This window comes from Bos javanicus, chromosome 4, assembly GCF_032452875.1.
Source record: "Bos javanicus breed banteng chromosome 4, ARS-OSU_banteng_1.0, whole genome shotgun sequence".
NCBI lineage: Eukaryota > Metazoa > Chordata > Mammalia > Artiodactyla > Bovidae > Bos > Bos javanicus.
In genome coordinates this window covers 10,237,524-10,259,961 of record NC_083871.1, presented here as the reverse complement: position 1 = coordinate 10,259,961, position 22,438 = coordinate 10,237,524, and the positions used below count along the sequence as shown (strand labels likewise).

The window sequence follows — 22,438 nt, the reverse complement described above, 5'->3', positions numbered from 1 at the left end:
TCTAAAGTATTTCTATCCAGTCTTTTCTTTCTGCAAATCAACTGTATGTGAATATGCATGTATTCACTTACATACAGCTTTAATCACCGAACCAGCCACATTTACACTTATTAAGACTGAATTTGGAGGAAAGTGATTATGACATAGTATTCAACTTACTCATAAATGTATTATCTCTGTTTATTCAAGTGTTTGTTAACACTCCATAAAGGTACTTTATCATTTCAAGTGTTTTTTTATTCTTCTGTTATCCTTTATCTTTTCCCCCCTTTGCTTTTAACAGAAAACATATAAAGAACAAAATCACAAATGTCTCACCATTCATAAATTTATAAATGCCAAAATAACCTGTGACATGTTTTCCTCATTTCCCCAATTTCCCCATCTTCCCCATCCTGTTTATGGCAATCACTACCATGAACTTGATTTGTAGCTATTGTAATAATAAGGCATAACATTATAAATATCATTAAGCAGTTTGCCTTTATTTTTATTCAATATTGCATTTTATTACTAATATTAATATATATATCTACTTCAATCCTTTAAACAGATGTAACCAGCTTACTGCAGTAAGCACAGAACTAAAGATAACAACTTAAAATGCACTAGAAATTCTGAACTACTCATCAGAATTACAACCACAGAGGACGTCCTTTGGTGACATTTATCAAATATTCCAGAGAGTTCTGGAAACCCCAGAACAGATGCAGTTAGTAAACTCCATCTTTTACAGTTGGCTTACAGTTATTTTAAAATTAGATATTAACTGTATTTCTTGTTTTCCTTTTTTTTAATTATCATGGAAACCATTTCATCGGTTGTTACTCAACCCCATATGACAGGAACTCTATTCATCAAGGATATTTCTCTCACTTGATACAAGTTTTCTAATCCTAAAATGTCTTCTGGTAGGGATGCATATATAAACAATGAGTGTATTTATGACAGGAAAGACTGACAGACTTGACTGCAAAAACATTGCCAAGATTTAAACATAAAAACTATGTTGCTTTTAATATATAAGGAATTTGTGACAGTCAGTAAATTTAAAACATCGAACATCACAAAAACACAAACATCCTTAAGTATATAAGCTCTCTACCTAACAAAATGGTCAACGTTTGGAACTAAAAAACAAAAAACCCAACAACCACCCTCAATATTGCTAAGGTCGCAGTGAGATAATCCTCTGATATACTTTTTTATATAGGTAAAAATAGAAATTGGTATATCATTTAAAAACTAAGCATCACATCCCATGAGTCTTTAAAATATTCATCTTTTGACTCAATAATCTTACTTACAGGAATTCATCCTAAGGTCTAATCGCAATGTGAACAGAACTGGTCATCTGCAAAGTTACTTATAAAAGTGACAAAATACAACTAACTCAAATGTACTTTAAGGGAGTTAAAGGATGTCTACACGTTAAGAGTAGTCAGCCGTCACTCAAAATATTTCCTATAAGTTTATAAATATCAAGAAATGTTAAGGAAAATAAAAAACTATTGAACACTGATGAAAAGTGGAAGGTAATGTGTTACAAGCATTATTTATAAGTGGTAGAAAAATGAATACTTAAAATTTTTACTGTGCTTTTTATAAAGAGCATGTTTGGTTGAAAAAAATTTAATCAAAAAAATTAAAGAAAAGTCACTGGGGATGTTAAAGAGCTTTAAACATTGGTGGAGCATGCACTCAATCGGTCTGCAGTGTTACTCTTTTTATAAATGATGGTAAAGCCTTAATACTGAATACACCACACAGCACACTGTATTAACAGTCTACTACACCGATACATGCATTCAGCTATACTGCCATGAATCTCTACATATTATAGGTATCCTATGACCCTAACTAGAAAAAGAAAAAAAAATTAACCTAAACTTCTAATATAATTTATTATTATATCCCTCTCTAGGGATTAACTAAAAAGAAATTAAAAAGGGAAATTTAATCCCAACTATCCTTTGAAAAGTACCCCCAAATCATCATGTACAGCTTGCTTTTAAGCTAATTTATTAAAACACACCTTTTCATGCAAAAACTCACAAATCCCTTCATGATTAAATCTGTAGTATTCAGTCTAGCCTAGAAGTTATTCACTATGTGTAACACTGCTTCTAAGTTCAGATTTGGGACTCCAGGTATTTTTCCTGCCCCAGTAATGAAAAACAATATTTCTTGATATTCCCAGTGGTGGCAGTTGTATATTTCCTGGTATTAATTCCTTAATGTTCTTCTTTAGAGTAGCCTTCATTCTACCTAATTTATGTTGAACAAAATAAAATGTGATTTTAGATATATCAAGAAAGGAATAACGTAAAGCAACTTGTATACATTCCTTTTTTAAAAAATACACAGCTTAAAACTTAAATAGGTAACAATGGAAGAAAAATAGTTCTTGAAGGAAAAAGACATACTGCCTTCATGAACATGTAACATGATCACTCTGAATCTCTGCAACTGAACTAGGTTACGTGAAGCACTTTAATACATAGTTCAGTCCCAGGTCAGTAGGAGTCCAATATGCTATGGGGGAAGAATGGGAAAATGCTCCAGGAAGAATGAAGAGGCTGGGCCAAAGCGGAAACCATGCTCAGCTGTGGGTGTGGTCTGGTGGGGAAAGTAAAGTACCATTCTATAAAGAATAATAACACACTGGAACCTGGAATGTCAGGGTTCATGAATCAAGGTGAATTGGCTGTTGTCAAGTAGATGGCAAGAGCGACCATCCACATCTCAGGAATCACTGAACTAATTAAAATGGATGGGAATGGGTGAATTTAATTCAGATGACCATTATATCTACTACTGTGGGCAAGAAACCCTTAGAAGAAATGGAGTAGCCCTCACAGTCAACAAGAGAGTCTGAAATGCAGTACTTGGGTGCAATCTCAAAACCAACAGAATGATCTTGGTTCATTTCCAAGGCAAACCTTTCGGCATCACAGTAACCCAAGTTTATGCTCCAAACACTAACACTGAAGAAGCTGAAGTTGAATGGTTCTATGAAGACCTACAAGACATTCTAGAACTAACACCAACAAAAGATGCTCTTTTCATCACAGGAGACTGGAATACAAAAGTAGGAAGTCAAGAGATACCTGGAGTAATAGGCAAGTTTGGCTTTGGAGTACAAAATGAAGCAGGGCAAAGACTAACAGAGTTTTGCCAAGAGAATGCACTGGTCATAGCAAACACCCTCTTCCAACAACACAAGAGACATCTCTACATATGGACATCATCAGATGGTCAATACCAAAATCTGATTGATTATATTTTTGTAGCTGAAGATGGAGAAGCTCTACACAGTCAGCAAAAACAAGACCTGGAGCTGACTGTGGTTCAGATCATCAGCTCCTTATTGCAAAATTCAGACCTAAACTGCAGAAAGTAGGGAAACCACTAGACCATTCTGGTATGACCTAAATCAAATCCTTTATGATTATGCACTGGAGATGATGAATCAATTCAAGGGATTAGATCTGGTAGACAGAGTGCCTCAAGCACTATGGATGGATGCTCGTAACACTGTACGGGGGGTGGTGACTAAAACCATCTCCAAGAAAAAAGAAATGCAAGAAGGCAAAGTGGTTGTCTAAGGAGGCCTTACAAATAGCTGAAAAAGAAGAGAAGCAAAAGTCAAAGGAAAGAGGGAAAGATATACCCATCTGAAGGTAGAGTTCTAGAGAACAGCTAGGAGAGAGAAGAAATCCTTCTTAAGTGAACAATGCAAAGAAACAGAGGAAAACAATAGAATGGGAAAGACTAGAGATCTTCTCAAGAAAACTGGAGATACCAAGGGAACATTGCATGCAAAGATGAGCACAATGAAGGACAGAAACAGCAAGGACCTAACAGAGGCAGAGGAGATTAAGAAGAGATGGCAAGAATACACAGAAGAACTGTACAAAAAGGTCTTCACGACCCAGACAACTATGATGGTGTGATCACTCACCTAGAGCCAGACATCCTGGAATGCGAAGTCAAGTGGGCCTTAGGAAGCATCACTACAAACAAAGCTAGTGGTGGTGATGGAATTCCTGCTGAGCTATTTCACATCCTAAAAGATGATGCTTTTAAAGTGCTACACTCAATATGCCAGCAAATTTGGAAAACTCAACAGTGGCCACAGAACTGGAAAAGGTCAGTTTTCGTTCCAATCCCAAAGAAAGGCAATGCCAAAGAATGTGCAAACTAACATACAACTGTATTCATTTCACATGCTAACAAGGTAATGCTCAAAATCCTTCATGCTCGGCTTAAACAGTATGAGAACTGAGAATTTCCAGATGTACAAGCTGGATTTAGAAAAGGCAGAGGAATCAGAGATCAAATTGTCAACATCCACTGGGTCATAGAGAAAGCAAGAGAATTCCAAAAAAAATCCTATCTACCTCTGCTTCATTGACTTTGCTAAAGCCTTTGAGTATGTGGATCACAACAAACTGGAAAATTCTTAAAGAGAAGGGAATACCAGACCACCTTACTTATCTCCTGAGAAACCCGTATAAAGCACAAGAAGCAACTGTTAGAACTGGACATGGAACAGTAGACTGGTTCAAAATTGGGAAAGGAGTATGTCAAGGCTGTATACTGTCACCCTGCTTACTTATAAGCAGAGTACATCATGTGAAATGCCAGGCTGGATGAATCCCTAGCTGGAAACAAGACTGTTGGGAGAAATATCAATAACCTCATATATGCGGATGACACTAATGGCACAAAGTGAAGAGGAACTAAAGAGCTGCTTAATGAAGGTGAAAAAGAAGAGTGAAAAAGCTAGCTTAAAACAACATTCACAAAAATGAAGATCATAGCATCCAGTTCAATCACTTCAGGCAGACAGATGGGGAAAAAGTGGAAACAGTGACAGATTTTATTTTCTTAAGCTCCAAAATCAGTGCAGACAGTGTCTGCTGTCATAAAATTAAAAGTTGCTTGCTCCTTGGAAGAAAAGCTATGACAAACCTAGACAGCATATTAAAAAGCAGAGACATCACTTTGATGACAACGGTCTGTACAGTCAAAGCTATGGTTTTTCCAGTAGTCATGTATGGAAGTGAGAGCCAGACCATAAAGAAGGCTGAGCATCAAAGAACTGATGCTTTCAAACTGTGGTGCTGGAGAAGATTCTTGAGAGTCCCTTGGACAGCAGGGAGCACAAACCTGACAATCGTACAGGAAATCAGCCCTGAATATTCACTGGAAGGACTGCTGCAGAAGCTCTAACACTTTGGCCACCTGACATGAAGAACCAACTCACTGGAAAAAATCTTGATGCTGGGAAAGATTGAGGGCAGGAGGAGAAGCGGGTAACAGAGGATGAAATGGTTGGATGGCATCACCGACTCAATGACATGAGTTTAAGCAAACTCTGGGAGATAGTGAAGGACAGGGAACTGGCATGCTGCAGTCCATGGGGTCGCAAAGAGTTGGACACAACTTACTGACTCAAAACCAATAACATGTAGGCAGTGTCCCTCTCTTCTGCAGGGTTACATTGAAGGTGCCTTTCTCTTTTCTGTTGCAAAGATAAACTGCTTCAATTTTCAGATTAATACAAACCATCAGTAACCTTCAAAGCAGTCCAATACTGATATAAAGAAAGAAAAAGAAAAGTAATTTAAAGACAAACAGGGAATAAAAGCTCCTCTTTTGCATCAGTACATATTACTGCTACCAAAACACCACTGAAGAAAAGTGAAACAGTCCAACATGTAAACTGTACCACTTTGAAGTCATGTATAAAGTGATAGTATTTTCAAAAACTGTTTCAGAAGAGACTGTGACAAAGGAGTTATTAAAGATATATTTATTTTCCCCCACAATTAAAATAGCTTTCCCTGATTACATAGGTGAAATAAGTTCACTGTTGGAAAAAAATGAAAAAACAGGTACTTATTGACCCAAGTATATTGGTAACTGTTAAAATTTTAAAAGATGTGAAAGACACTTAGGAGAAGGAGAGGATATTTCCAATTTCTCTCAATACCAACCTCACATTAGCTGACCCCTGAGCTGAGCCTGGCTCAGCGATAAAGAATCTGCCTGCCAATGTGTGTGACACAGGAGACGCAGGTTCTATTCGGGGTTGCTAAGTTCCCCTGGAGAAGGGAATGGCTAACCACTGCAGTATTCTTGACCGGACAATCCCAATGACAGAGGAGCCTGGCGGGCTGTAGTCCTTGGGGTCGCAAAGAATCGGATACGACTGAGCACACAGCACAGAGCTTAGTCTGAGAAAGAGTGGGGGAAGAACAAGTACAGAAAGACTCAGGGCTCTCAGAGGAAAGCAGCTCTGCCTCCTAAGGGTGGTAGCCAGCCAAGGCAACGGCCAACCGTACTGGGTCCCTGTCAGAAAAGGAGCTTTGAGCCTCCCTGAGTTATAGGCTGGGAGGGGAGAGGAATGGGTGGGTTCTTGCGATGGCTTTCACAGTACTGTATTACACAGTTTTCCCTTCCCTTATCTAGCGATAGTCACACAGTCTTCTCCTACAAAGCCTGACTCTTACTAGAGTCTTTGTTCTTTCTTTGAGGGGTTGGATAAAATAAGTACCTCCATTCCTCCATTCCTAGCTATCACTCTAATATATCATCTTGTTTTTATTTCTTCCAAGCAGTTTACAACTCTCGATATTGTGTTCATTTATTTTTTTAATCTTATTTGTGTGCATCTATCTTTGCTAGAATGTAAGCATCTAGAGGGCAGGAGATCTTTGTTCCTCACTGTATCCCTAATTTCTGTTAAAACACTGTCTGGTAAAGTAGTCACTCAAAATTTTGTCAATGATGGGGTGAAGAAGAAGACTGCCCATTTACAGACTCATCATCTGGAGGAAAGGACTAAATTAAAATGTGTCAGGAATTCCTCGGTGGTCTAGCAGTTAAGACCTTGCCTTCCAATGCAGGGGGTGTGGGTTCCATCCCTGGTCAGGAAGCTAAGATCCCACATGGCTGGTGGCCAAAAAAACAAAACATATAACAGAAACAATATGGTAACAAATTCAGTAAAAACTTTAAAAATGGTCATTAAAAAAAAAAAGTCATTAAAAAAAATCTTTAAAGTAACCTTTAAAGAAAATATGATAGGTAAAACAATATAAATCTTTTAAGAAACTCTTTTTTTGATCATCTGGAGAAGTAGAAGCTTACAAACTGTCAGAAATTCATGGGAAATTAAAAAACAGACAATACAGTTATTTTTCTAAACACAAACAAATAATAGTTATATTAAGTCCTACTGAACCAAATTCAATTCACTTCAGTTCAGTCACTCAGTAGTGTGTGACTCTTTGCGACCCCATGAATCGCAGCACGCCAGGCCTCCCTATCACCAACTTCTGGAGTTCACTCAAACTCATGTCCATCAAGTTGGTGATGCCATCCAACCACCTCATATTCTTGTCATCCCCTTCTCCTCCTGCCCCCAATCCCTCCCAGCATCAGAGGCTTTTCCAATGAGTCAACTCTTCGCATAGGTGGCCAAAGTATTGGAGTTTCAGCTTTAGCATCAGTCCTTCCAATGAACACTCAGGACTGATCTTTAGAATGGACGGTTGGATCTCCTTGCAGTCCAAGGGACTCTCAAGAGTCTTCTCCAACACCACAGTTCAAAAGCATCGATGCTTCGGTGCTCAGCTTTCTTCACAGTCCAACTCTCACATCCATACATGACCACTGGAAAAACCATAGCCTTGACTAGATGGACCTTTGTTGGCAATGTCTCTGCTTTTGAATATGCTATCTAGGTTGGTCATAACTTTCCTTCCAAGGAGTAAACGTCTTTTAATTTCATGGCTGCAGTCACCATCTGTAGTGATTTTGGAGCCCCCAAAAATAAAGTCTGACACTGTTTCCACTGTTTCCCCATCTATTTCCCATGAAGTGATGGGACCAGATGCCATGATCTTAGTTTTCTGAATGTTGAGTTTTAAGCCAACTTTTTCACTCTCCTCTTTCACTTTCATCAAGAGGCTTCTTAGTTCCTCTTCACTTTCTGCCATAAGGGTGGTGTCATCTGCAGATCTGAGGTTATTGATATTTCTCCCGGCAATCTTGATTCTAGCTTGTGCTTCCTCCAGCCCAGCATTTCTCATGATGTACTCTGCATGTAAGTTAAATAAGCAGGGTGACAATATACAGCCTTGATGTACTCCTTTTCCTATTTGGAACCAGTCTGCTGTTTCAGTTCTAACTACTGCTTCCTGACCTGCATACAGGTTTCTCAAGAGGCAGGTTCAGGTGCTCTAGTATTCCCTTCTCTTTCAGAATTTTCCACAGTTTATTGTGATCCACACAGTCAAAGGCTTTGGCATAGTCAATAAGAACCAAATTAGCACTGAATAAACATTGAGAAATCAATCACTTTTAGAGGAAGAAATTTATTGTGTATTACAATAACTTATTTATTTAAGTATTATTTATGGATGTCCACTGTACAAGCAGTGCTTTCAGTCATGGAAAATATTCTGCTGAATAAGAAAGTTATGACTCTGGCACTAACAGAGTTGACAATCTAATAAAAGAGAAAGGCAATAAACAAGTAAACAAATATATAAACAAAATAGTTACAGCATGTGATAAAAATAAATAGGGTATTGTGATAAAGAGTAACAGACGGAGAGGGGCCTACTTCAGAAGAATGGTCTAAGACTGCCTCTTGGAACATCTGATATAGTCAAGAGAAAACTTGGGAGATGATTTCAGACATAAGGAATAGAAGTGCAAAAAGCCTTAGTGTAGTCTAAGTACTATAGCGTGCCAGGAAAAATCATTTGAGATAAGGCTAAAAAGGCAAATAGTGGCAAGACCATGTAAGTTCTTATATCTGAGCAAACAGTTTGGATTTTATTCTAAGTGCAATGAAAATCACTAAACGGTTAAGTGATATGATCTAATTTATGTTTAATAATGTCACTCTGGCTACTGTGCACAAAATGGATTCTAAGGGGACTAAAACAGAATCAGGAGACCAGTTAGGGAACTACTATAAGCAGTTCAGATGAAAAGTGAAGGTGGAAAGGACGACTGAGGGAGGCAGGAGCAGAGAACAAGAGAAGTAAATGGATTTGGGTTATATTTTTGGAGGTAAATTGACAGAACTCCCAGATTGTTTGGATGTGATGAACTGAAAATGTTGTTACATTTATGCTTGCGTGGGTGGAGGTAATGTTTACTGATACAAGGAAGACTTAAAGGAAACCCAGGGAGCAAAGTCCCTGCAACCCAGGGAAGAAGTGTCTCACTAAGAAGGGAGCGGTTAATTGTGTCAAGTGGTGCTGAGGAATTCAGGTAAGAGGAGGAGAGAAAAGCATCAGGTAAGAGGAGGAGAGAAAAGGGTTTGGCAAGATGGTGACTCTTAATGTCCGTGTCAGTGCAGTTCCATCGGAGTAGAAGGGGAGAAAGTTACACTGCAGAGGGCTGGAGAGTGAAGGGAAGGTGAGGAAGTCAGTATGTACAGACAACTCTTAAATTTTGTTTTTCTCATATGAAGATCAGGGATATGGGGCTACAACTGAAGGGGGACAGGGACAGGAAGAGTGGTTAATGGAGAAGTTGTTTTGTATTTTAAGATGGGCGTTATCCAAGCATGTTTGTTGAGAAGAGCAATCCAGACAGGCAGAGACTGAGGAACAGGAGGACTGGAGTCTTGGAGTCAGCATCGCTCTATACAATTAAACATATATATGGGGCTGCCCTCATAGCTAAGTTGGTAAAGAATCCGCCTGCAATACAGGAGACTCCAGTTTGATTCCTAGTCAGGAAGATCCCCTGGAGAAGGGATAGGCTACCCACTCCAGTATAATTCTCCAGTATCTGGCCTGGAGAATTCCATGGACTGTATAGTCCATGGGGTCACAAAGAGTCAGACATGACTGAGTGACTTTCACACACACACACAAACACACATAAGTCAAAGGACAGGTTTTCTAGATCCTTTTCACACTTATGGCTTTTTCAGATGTATTTTCATACTTATGGCTATACAGGTAACAGAATGTATAGCATACTGCAACGACGATCACACAAACTGGGTTTTAAAGAAGAAAAAAAAATTTAGTACAATATTTGCATAATTTCTTTCATTAAAAAAAGCTTACCTCTCGTTTATCTAAAGCAGCATATTCAGCTTCTATTTCTTCAGCTTCAGGATCTCGTGAGAATACCATTTGAGATTCTAGATTTAGGGCCAAATCTTTGTGGTGCTGCTTTTCAGCACAATCACAAGGAGTATCTTTATTCTCATTCTCAGCAAACAGGTCTCCTCCATGTTTTACTAAAAGCTAAAAAAGATTTTTTCAAAAAATTGCAGCTATAGATTTAAATGACAAGTTATTCCATGCTACATATTAAAACTTTTTAATATAATAAAATAAGCATGACAAAAAATCAATAATATGTAATAATATGAAGTGACAGTAAAAGTTAGATACCAGCGGCTTCTGATTTTAAGATAAGCAAATTACTGTTAATCGCTGTTAAGATGACTTCCTTTGGTTAAAAACAACAAACCTGTTTCTTAAATTTTATAAAGAAATTCTTAAACATTCTGTCCAATCCAAAGTTTTACTTAAAAATGAATAATTTTATAGCTATTCAATGCTTTAAATTTTATACATTTCTACAAATCTTTCTCAAACAAGAAGGACATAACCACTAACACCTGATGTCCTGGCAAGGCAGACAAAAATTTTCATTTGTGTCATTCATTATCCAGTTAAACACTGAAATGAAATTAGGTTTAGCAAATCACTGAAGCAAAACTGTTTCCAGTATTACTCAAAATAAGCAATGGGAATAGCTACTCACAGCCAAGGTAAGAAGATACTCCATCAAATCTCTTGATATTTAAAGGAAGGATTTCACCCAAAGAAATCCCACTTGTAAAAATGCATAAAAGAGTAACAGTGTGTTTACTACCGAGGTTTCTGCGGATTTTGTAGAAGCTTAATACACTGTTACTAAGGGCTGTAGGTTCAAGGTTCCCCATTACATCTGCAGACACTGGGAAGGACATGAATACCACGAGGGCCATAATCCAGGACACCCCTGAAGGACAGCCTAACAATTAGTCACGGAGCGAATTCTTTTACAGTATTCACTCACCACCACATAACACAGTAACAGACACCATCTATTGTTTTCTGAGTGCCAAGCACTATGCTGAGACCTCTAATACATATTCTTATTTAATGTTAACAACCCCAAGTGTAGGGACACTGTGATGTTTCAGAAGAGTAAAATAACTTGACCAAAATTACCCAGTAATAAGCAGCAGAACTGGGTTTCAGACACAAGTTTGACTGAGTTGTTAATGACACTGTACTGACACAAAGAACAGGTTGATCGCAAACATTAAAGAAGTCACACGTATCCTGGGCATACTGTAAAGTTCTGGCCAGATCTCATTTATGATCTAAACGTGAATACTTTTTAGAGATTTTCATTGTTTAAGGGAGTTAATCAAAATGGTAGTTTCTTTTCATTGTCTTCCAAATTTTATCTCCTCTCCTTCCAACAAACACAGATCTTCCTGTAAAATTCCTTTATTGCTTCTGCAATTCTCAGGGTTCCTCTACAGTTATCCCAAGAGGCCCTGACAAAATAAGGGACCTACACCAATGCCAGGCCTGGAAGCCACTGACAAGCCCAGTGGACATGACTCTGGCTTCCTGCTCTAGGCCAAAGGTATTCCTCAGAGTTAAGATGGTTTACAACATTTTTTAAGTTGTAAAAACAAGCAAACAAATCAAGAAGAATATGAAACACAGACTTGTGGTCACAAAGGTTAAAATGGTTACACATTACATCTGGCCCTTTAAAGAAAAAAAAAAAATATGTGAAGCATAAGTCTCAGCAGTCACTGTTATCATCTGGAGCCCTTCAGTCTAAGTGTGGTCTGGGGACCAGTGATATCACTGGGGGTTTGTTAGAAATGCTGAATCTCAGTGTTACCACCCAAGCCCCTCCCACTCCAGACCTCTATATCAGAATCAGATTTTAATCTCAAGGAGATTCTTATGCACATGAAAGTCTGACAAGCAATGACCCTACACTCTGGCCTAAGTGGTATGGAGACTGGTATATTTATATTGCCTACTCTATTTAATACTGGGAATTAATAAGCCCACAGACTTACCATACCAACTGCAGGATCTACTACTGTTTTCAGCCTTTCAGCTTCACAGGTTATCCAACACAAAACAATTTGCTTCTGACTGCTACAGAACTTGCCTGGAGAATCCCATGGATGGAGGAGCCTGGTGGGCTGCAGTCCATGGCGTCGCTAAGAGTCGGACATGACTGAGCGACTTCACTTTCACTTTTCACTTTCATGCATTGGAGAAGGAAATGGCAACCCACTCCACTGTTCTTGCCTGGAGAATCCCACAGACGGGGGAGCCTGGTGGGCTGCCGTCTATGGGGTTGCACAGCGTTGGACACAACTGAAGTGACTTAGCAGCAGCAGCAGCTACAGAACTAAGAGCTGACTTTGTTCTCTGCTTCTTTATTCAGAGCAGTAGGAAATGATTTCTAAAAAGCACACTGGGATAGTTTTCAAAGCCATGATTTGATTTACATTGAAAATAGATACTGCCACAGAAGACATTCCAAATATTAGCAAACAAGATAAATCATATTTAACTTAATTATCCCAGTCCTTAGCAAAAGCAAAGACAACAAAATTTAAGAGGCTGTGCCATTCCAAAATATTGGTGAGAGGAACCTTCCAGTCTGCATTCCATGGGGTTTAAAAAAAAAAAGTGTATGGAGAGGGAATGTGCGAGAAGTCATTGTTGAGAGTCACTTTTGACAATTTTCAGAACTTGAGATTTCTTACACTGACTGGTGATCTGTCTTCAAAAGCAGTCCCAAAATGAGTCTGCTGGGAGTGAGGTGAGGGGTCCCCCAAACCTGTATCTCATTGCTGGAGAGATACCCGTCTTGGGTGATGGGAGGGAAGGTTCATATTTGCAGCATGTGTCCATTTGTCTTGGCAAGGAAATCAATGTATATGCTACTTTGGGCAGAGAAGCCAGCTAGCTAACAGCAGTACCGCCTGACACTGGAGGAGGAATTTTTAAAAAAGTGTTTCAGCATACTGACCTTTGGGGCCTAAGGTAGAAACACCAGTAAACACAAGATGTCAAGACATGTTAAACTTCTGCTACATGAGTTAGTCGCTCAGTCGTATCTGACCTTTGCAACCCCATGGTCTGTAGCCCACCAGGCTCCTTCTGTCCATGGAATTTTCCAGGCAAGAATACTGGAGTGAGTGGGTTTCCATTCTCTTCTCCAGGGGATCTTCTCAACACAAGAGATCAAACCTGGGTCTCCCACATCGCAAGTGGACTCCTTAACGTCTGTGCCACCATTTCCTGCATAAAGTCAGATGTTTTGCTTTTGCATAATAGGGAGTTACACCTGGTTGGGAAGAGGCAGTTTTTAAATGCTTCAACCAAAGCATCCAAGTATCATTTTCTTCACTCTCAAGCACGGAGAACTGAATATTTTATTAAAAAAAAAAAAATATATATATATATATTTAGCCTATCTCACATACTTGGTGGTATATACAATTTTCTACCTTAAAAGAAACATCCAATCATCACCGTCTCAGGACGTCTGTTTATCGACGTTGTCTTCCTTTCTATTCATAATCCCACAGGAAGAGGGGAAGGACAGCCACCAGTTGATGACAAATCCCTTTCCACCCCTTTGATCCTTCATCTAAATGCCTGGTGACTCTGCATAAATCGTTTAACTTCTGTAAGCCTCAGTTTACACAGGTCCATTTGTAAAATGAGGCTTACATTATTTTGAGAAAAAGTGTAAAAAGAAAAATAAGAGTCTGTTCTAGTTGTAAAATTCCCATTTCCTAATCTGTTTCCTCTATGACCCTGAGCACTCCATTACTCCCAGTCCCTTTAGTCTCTGACTCTACTGGCTCCTGGCAGAGGAGTCCCCTATCTTAATTCTGTTAGTCCTCTAATGACTTCCTTAATACTTTCTCAGCTACATTTCTGAAATTAGTGACTGACACTCATTGTCTCTACATTTCCTCAGCAAATTACTCAATTTCTCCCAGCAATCTAACTTCTACCCTGCCCACTTCACTCTAATATTATTCCTGAAAGTCATTAATACCTCTCAAAGCCAGCCGCCTTTCTCAGTATTCTAATTCCTTGCCCTTTCTGAAGCATGGCAAATGACTGCCTGCCTCCTCTCCTTGAAATTCTTCTCTTGGTATCCTCGATGCTGGATTATTTTGGTTCTCTTCTCTGCTTTTTTGTTTTTTTGTTGTAGGCCACTTCTTGTTCTCATTCCCTTTAAACACAGATATTCTCCAAGTTGATGCTGTGACTTTAATTCTGTAATTTTATCTATAATCTAAAGTCCTGTCCTTTGTCATCAAGACTAAAGGATTTGTCATCTATACCTTATCTTGCTTTTAGTTATCAACTCTATGGAGATAACATTTGATTCTAAATCTATATTCATTACCCCCAGTTAGTTTTAATTTTTAACAGCCTGAATACCATTTCATGTGGATAATGTAAGACTTCAATCTTCTTCTAAATGACAATTCAAGATATTCGCCTTTCCTTCTAACCAATTCCTTCACCTCATCTCACTTTTAATTTTTTTCTTTATACTGTTGAAGTACACTTCACATACAACACCTGAACTCACTTTTTCGATGTCTGTCAATTGCTAGCAGGCTTCAAAGTGAACCAGGTTCAAAATCATGCTCAGTTTACTTAAAAATAAAGTTAATTTGTTCTACTCTAATTATAGATATGATAGCAGATTGTTACACAAAATGCAGAAAAATCAAAGTAAGAAAATTATATTATCCAAAGATAGCTCACCATTGTTAATATCAACATTTTAAAGTCTTCATCATCTTTAACCTTTCTCTTACTTTCTTGTATAAACTGACCAAGTCACCAAAATGCATTTGTCTCATGCTTTCCATTTCTAATACCACCGCACATATCCAGGCTCTTTATCAGTTCACAGCAGAATCAGTGCAATAATATTCCAACTCCTATCACTATCTTCTAATATTTTGGTTTTCAACCTTGGCTGTACACTGGAATCATCTGGAGAAGTTTTATTACAGGGGCCCCACGCTCAGAAATCCAATTTTATTGGTTTGAGATATGGTCTACAGAATGGGATTTTGTGTGCAGACATGGTTAAAACCACTGTTCCAACACAAAGGTTTCCAAATTGTTTAAGAATCACTTGGGTAGTCTGATAGTTATATTAGGGTGATCTGGAATGGAGACTAAGTATATGCACATTTTACAGATTATTCCATTGTAGGTCCCACAGATTACTGCTCTAAGCTAAGGCTTCTCAAACTTTAATGTGAATATGGATGACTTCAGCATTCCTGTTAAACTACAGATTCAGACTCAGGTGATCTGAGATGAGGCCTGAGATGCTGCATTCCCAACAATACCCAAACTGATGCCAAAGCCAGTCTGAGGAATAGTGTCTGGGTAGCAAGACTTTAAGAACCACTCCTTTATCAGTACCCCCTTTCAAATAAAATCTATTCTACATTACAACCATTAGGTTAATCTTACTATATTTGCTTTTTTTTTTTTTTTATATTTGCTTTCAAATAGCACGAATCAAAAAAATTAAATGGCTAAATTTTCTATAAATAAATTTCAAATTAGCACTTAGGATTTTCTACTTACTATGGCTTCTATCTTCATTTTAAATCATCTGTCTTATCAAGCCTCTCCAAAATACTTCAATTTGCATATGTTTGAGACGTAGAACAGTCCTTCTCAAACTGCAACATGCAAACGAATAACCAGTGAAACCTGCTTAACGCATCCCTGGAGTCTACCCCAGAGATTCCTATTTGGTATCTGGAGGTCTGGCAAGCACAAGAATTTGTATTTACAACAAGAGTTACTGATGCTACAGGTCTGAGGACCACATTTTGAGTAGCCTCCTCCAAATACTTAAACTGAAGTCTTATCCACTCAAATATTACTACTATCCAAAATATTTTCTGGGCTTAGGAAAATTAAAATGATCTTTCCTTCCCTTCAGTGCCTATAACAATATTTTGAATGCAATAATGAAATCATAACTATCTTGATTAAAAATTAGAAAACCGAGGCCCAGACAGGCACAGTTACTTCCGGTTGCTAAGCTGGGGCCACAATTTCCTTATTCTTTTTTATAGTTTTAAAACCCCAGGTGCTAAAAACACAATTGTAATTAAGTAAAACTTTTCAGTATAACTTGTGAATGATTTTTATGGCTTTTCAATGAAGTGTGAAATGCTCTGACGGCTGCTGAGTGTCATACAGGCCCTGTGGCTACAAAGGGGAAGTGGGACTTACCAGTTTTGGTTTCCTAGTGACCTTTATTTGATCTGACAATAAGCAGCAACACTTAAAGCTTTGAATAAGCAAGTAGGACAAAGGTGCATAGGAAATATCTAAAGATAATACTCATTTTAAAAAACGCTTTCCACAAAGAGTTGAAGCACTATTGAACACAACAGCCACCTCTGTCACATCAACCATTTCTTGAATCACTATGACAGGTGAAGCACCAATATAAATGAGGCCTAATGACTGGGCTTGCTCTAGGGAAGTCGGCCAAGGGGAGAAAAATCACAAATTAGGCCTTGCTAACAGACCTATCCCATGGATGGAGGAGCCTGGTAGGCTGCAGTCCATGGGGTTGCTAAGAGTTGGACACGACTGAGCGACTTCACTTTCACTTTTCACTTTCATGCATTGGGGAAGGAAATGGCAACCCACTCCAGTGTTCTTGCCTGGAGACTCCTAGGGACGGTGGAGCCTGGTGGGCTGCCGTCTATGGGGTCGCACAGAGTCGGACACGACTGAAGTGACTTAGCAGCAGCAACAGACCTATGCTGGCCAAGAAGCAATAGTTAGAACCTTGTACGAAACAACTGACTGGTTCAGGATTGAGAAAGGAGTATGACAAGGCTGTTTATTGTCACCTTGTTTATTTAACTTACACACAGAGCACATTATGAGAAATGTCAGGCTGGATGAGTTTTAAGCTGAAATTAAAACTGCCGGGAGAAATATCAACAACCTCAGATATGAGGATGATACCGCTCTAATGGCAGAAAGCGAAGAGGAACTAAGGAACCTCTTGATGAGGGTGAAGGAGGAGAGTGAAAAACCAGTTTAAAACTCAGTATTAAAAAAACTAAGATTATGGCATCCAGCCCCATTACTTCATGGCAAATAGAAAGGGAAAAGGTGGAAGTAGTGATAGATTTCCTCTTCCTGGGCTCTAAAATCACTGGAGCCATGAAATTAGAAGACAACTGCTTCTTGGCAGGAAAGCTATGACAAACCCAGTGTGTTAAAAAGCAAAGACCTCACTTTGCCGACAAAGATCCATAGAGTCAAGACTATGGTCTGTCCAGCAGCCACGTACAGTTGTGAGAGCTGGACCATAAAGGCAGAGTGCCAAAGAATTGAGGCTTTCAAACTGTGGTGTTGGAGAAGACTCTTGAGAGTTCCCTGGACAGCAAGGAGATCAACCCTGAATATTCCTTGCTGTCCAGGGAACTCTCAAGAGTCTTCTCCAGCAGTGTGCGGACTGATGCTGAAGCTCCGATACTTTGGCCACCTGATGCGAAGAGCCAAGTCACTGGAAAAGACCCTGATGCTGGGAAAGACTGAAGGCAGGAGGAGAAGAGGGTTGACAGAGGATGAGATGGACATTACAAGTACTGAGCCTGCGTGCCCCACCTACTGAAGACTGTGTGCCCCAGAGCCCACACCGCAACTGCTGAGCCTGTGTGCCCTAGAGCCCACACACCACAACTTCTGAGCCTGCGTGCTGCAACCATTGAGCCTGTGTGCCCTAGAGCCTGCACACCGCAACCACTGAGCCTGCGTGCCCCAGCTACTGAACGTGCATCTACAGCCTGTGCCCCCGCTGCCAAGAAGCCCATGCACCATAATGAAGAGTAACCCTGGCTTGCCTCAACTATAGAAATAACTCACGTGGAAATGAAGCCCTAGCAAAGCCAAAAACAAATGAAATTATAAAAAAAAAGTTTTAATTAAATATACACTATCTGGGTTTTCACAGAAAAATGTTTGCTTACCCTTGGAATGATTCTTTGAAATATGAAAAAATTAGAATTAAAGGGACTTTAATTTGCATTAATAAATGTTCAACATATAAGCATTTCTAATTTTCAAACAACTGCAGTCTACTCTTCTTTGTGTTACTTTTATCTCATAAATAATCTGAATGATTAATTTGTCAAACTTCAAATTTTCCTACTTAAGGAAAAGTGGGATTTGATACAAGCATCTGTTGTTAGAAGGTGCCCCGTAGAGATAAAAGAAGGGGCTGGCCAAAATAGGCAAGGAAGAGCTGTATTCTGCAAATTAGTGGCATGAGTTTGACACAAGAAAACAAAACAAAACAAAAACACTGCCAAGATAAATCCAAGTATCAAGAGTAGATATGGTGGTAACGGTAGCATCATTAATAGGAACAAGGCAGAACAGAAGAGGAGCTGTGGATAGAGAAGCTTGAGTACAGTTTTGGAAACACTGACTTTGAGAGACTGTTGGAATGTTCATATGAGGAAATCAGCGAGGCAGTAATATAGTGTGAGAAACTTCAGGGTGAGCTCTCCATTTATATGTGTGTGCGTGTGTGTATATGTGTGTGTGTATATATATATATATATATATATCAGTGTATCTATATCTATAGCTTATATTTAGCCACTGATGCCTTCACACATGCAAGTGTCTAAAAGAACTCTGTGATTAAGAGGTTTTTATGTTATGTTCTGTGTATGTACATGTGTGTGCCCCTTTAGCTTACTACAGAACATCATTATCACAGAGAGAAGGAGAAGTTGTAAACATTTCATTTAAATGGTTCAAAATAATGAACCACAAGAATCTGTGTGTTTAAATGCACATACAAAATTGCCCAATGTCGACTTTATCAACTCTGTCCTTAAATAAACACAGAAAAAAACATCTTCAATAGCTAGAAAAGACATATTTCCATAGACATTTATAAATAAATCCTTAAGAGTTAAAAAAAAATAGTTTGGCCTTAACCGTGGAATAAAATAATCAATTTAACCTTAAAGGCCAGACATTAAAAATGGGATCTATTTTGCTACAATCACAGATTAACAGAAAAATTAGTGCTAAAGGGTTCTTTTGAGGTAACTGTGATAGTTACCTCTTGGATGGCTGGATGGTTTCCTCTTCTTTGATAATCTCAAAGAAGCTGAGTGACTGGAGGTCTACAGATAACCACTGTGAGGATCAGGGCTAGACACCAGTGCTCTTTACACCATACTACGATAGCTTAATGAAAAAGTTAATCAACATCTGGTAACACCCTTTCACTCAACCCAAGCCCATTATATCATGCTTGGTATCAATGAGCACTATGAATACTAGAAGACCTTACACAAAGACACTTAAGGACTAATACTCTTAAAGGACAGTTACAGAGTAGATTATATATGTCAGTGTGTTTGTTTTATGTACTAGAACTAGAAAACACAATAAGGCCTCTGGGAATTAGTTAATGTACACTTTCTTGTGAAACTCTTTGTGTTTAGTTAACAGTTAACATTATCAAAAGTCACTCAAGACCTGAGGCTGGGTAAATATACAGTCAAGTATATAAAACAGATTTAAAATAGCTTTATATGGGTAAAATGACATGCTAAAATCTGTTGATGACAACTAGATTAAATGCAATGAAGGTATTTACAGGGTTCTATTTACAGATTTTACATTAAGTCAAAGAGCTCTTCTGAATACAGAAAAATGAAAATAGTTATTAAATGGTGTGGCTTGCGTATCATCATATACTGAAAGATCAAACAGTAAAACATACACATTCACACCAAGCAAATCATCAGACTTGTCAGTCAGAATAAATCTGGCATTAATTTTCTTCACTGAATAAAAAGTGATATACAAACACATAAATGTGTTGGCAAAAATACCACATTCACCTTTTGAAAACAATTTAATAAGCCCATCACTGTAAACTTACTTCAAAATCAACAACTACTAAAGCAATGCTTATAGAGAATTTTTGGAAGCAAGATATAAAACAGCAATTTAAAAGCAATAATATTACTATCAAGAATAAGCTATTTTCTACTCTAGCTCACTTGAAAATTATTAATACAATGCTGATGCAGTCCTGTCAACAACGAGTCACTACAGCAGTGATTCGTTCATAAGAGGTGGGCATAGAACAATATATAAAAACACTTGATTAAAAGCCTCAGGAATTCTGTCAATAGCCTCATTCCATGCTAAATCCTAGGACATCCTTCTACCACACTGAGAATCAATGTTAGAAAGTAAAGTTTAAGATTAGTTTTAAGTTAATGACCGTCACTGGACTTCCCTCATAGCTCAGTTGGTAAAGAATCTGCCTGCAATGCAGGAGACCCTGGTTCGATTCCTGGGTTTGGAAGATCCCCTGGAGAAGGAAATGGCAACCCATTCCAGTGTTCTTGCCTGGAGAATCCCATGGGCAGAAGAGCCTGGCAGGCTACAACCCTTGGGGCCGCAAGAGTTGGACATGACTTAGTGACTAAACCAACCAACTAAATGACTGTCACTAGCTAAGTAGTGGGCAAAGGTGACACAATTCCAAGAGCTGAAATGACTAATATTCTAAAAGATCAGTAAGTATCACAAACAAGAGCAAAAAATACAAGGTAAGATCAGAAGGCTTCCAGAAGTTGAGAACAACTGACATTTCAGATATGCTAAAGAAGTCATATAAATGGCCATAACCTTTTAACATGAGTAAGAAAATGGAGAACCTTCATGTTTTTTGTATATTTATCAATTTAGAAGTATAAGTTTACACACATGAATAATATTAAGGAAATACTAAATTTTAAGATGCATATTTTAATCTTATTAACATATATTTAATCTGGAAAACTACTTTTCTAATCAAGACCTACATATCTGGTAAATGGATACTCTGATTCAATTTATAATGCTGCACTGAAACTTAAATACATTTATGCAAAAGAATGTCTAAGAGTTATGTATGGATTGACATGTATATAGCTGAGAGAATACAGCTGTATAGCAGCAAGGACAGTATAAAGAACAATGATTTCTTAGCTTAGTTAAGATCCTATACTATACGGCTGATTTTATCTAAGCCTATTGTTAGATATACATATATATATGAAAAACATAGATGGAAAAATTCAAATACAAAGTACTCAGGTACTTTAGTGCAAATTACACAGAAAAAAACCAGCACATTTTAATATATAAAATTTTTTAAAGCCCCAATATATATATTCATTAATATTTATCCCTGCTGATTCTTATTTAGTCAATAAGTCGTGTCCAACTCTGCAACCCCAGACTATAGCCTCTTTTGTCCATGGGATTTCCCAGACAAGAATACCAGAGTGGGTTGCCCTTTTCTTCTCCAGGGGGATCTTCCTGCCCAGGGATCAAACCCAGGTCTCCTTCATTGCAGGCGGATTCTTTTACTGCTCAGCCACCTGCGAAGCTCATAGCTTAGGGAACTGATCACTTCTAGATAATATAGGTTAAGGTCCCACTTGTCAAGATTTGCCATATGTATACATTCTATAAATTGGTGTCTAAAATCAGCGACAAGCGCAACTTTTGATACCAAAAGTATTACTCTCAATAAGATAGTGTTTGTATGATGACTGCTATGTTCAGGGACGTCAGTCAATTTTTAAATTGCTTCTGATTTCATTTCATTTCCAAGGATGAATGTTTGTGGGTTTGTTTTCCTAAAACAAAGGCTCCCAATTCTTTTAGAACCACAAGAGACAGAAATGACTAGTCAAATTAACGAAGTAAAACAAATACTGATTATCACACATTACCGAGACACAGATTTTACCATGCAGATTGCTAAAACAAACAAACGGGCACACCAAGGTTTACCTCTACGCAGGTTTTCATCCCTGAGGCAGCAGCATAGTGCAGGGGTGTGTTCTTTTTGTTATCAACAGCGTCAATAGCTGCTCTCTCATATTCGCCTTGGTCAAGTTTTGCTCCTTTCCATCTTAAAATCATCTGTAGACAATCCGCTCTTCTAAAATCATCTTCCGCAGGGCGTGCTAAGCGAGGATGAAGGGCTCCTTCTGAGATCATAATTTGAGGTCCCATACACAACAAATGCATAGATGTTTCATTGTGCACATTCCGTTTATTTGGATTTCCATCTCTACCAAAAAGAAAGGTCCTAAAATGGTAAAGAATGAAAATCAGGTTTTTCCTACCTGGAAATAATACACAGGAGATACATTTAAAGCTCTACTTCTAAGCTGCTAATCCAGTTTCTACTGAGGCACTGTTTCACAATAGGCTGAATGACTAATTTT

At 38.3% G+C, this 22,438-nt stretch overlaps 1 protein-coding gene across 4 annotated transcripts in view; it reads right to left on the bottom strand.

The window, feature by feature from the left end:
• Nucleotides 1-22,438, bottom strand: part of ANKIB1 (ankyrin repeat and IBR domain containing 1) — a 156,983-nt gene that overhangs the window by 61,446 nt on the left and 73,099 nt on the right. For 2 of the 4 annotated variants that reach the window (XM_061413407.1, XM_061413408.1), the window contains exons 3-4: nt 21,999-22,299; nt 10,110-10,292 (exon numbers count right to left, since the gene is read on the bottom strand). In XM_061413407.1, coding sequence (XP_061269391.1) covers nt 10,110-10,292; nt 21,999-22,299 — 484 coding nt within the window. Of the gene's footprint in view, nt 1-10,109; nt 10,293-12,148; nt 13,435-21,998; nt 22,300-22,438 lie in introns of those variants that run through there. The other 2 variants (XM_061413409.1, XM_061413411.1) reach the window with 2 other exon arrangements.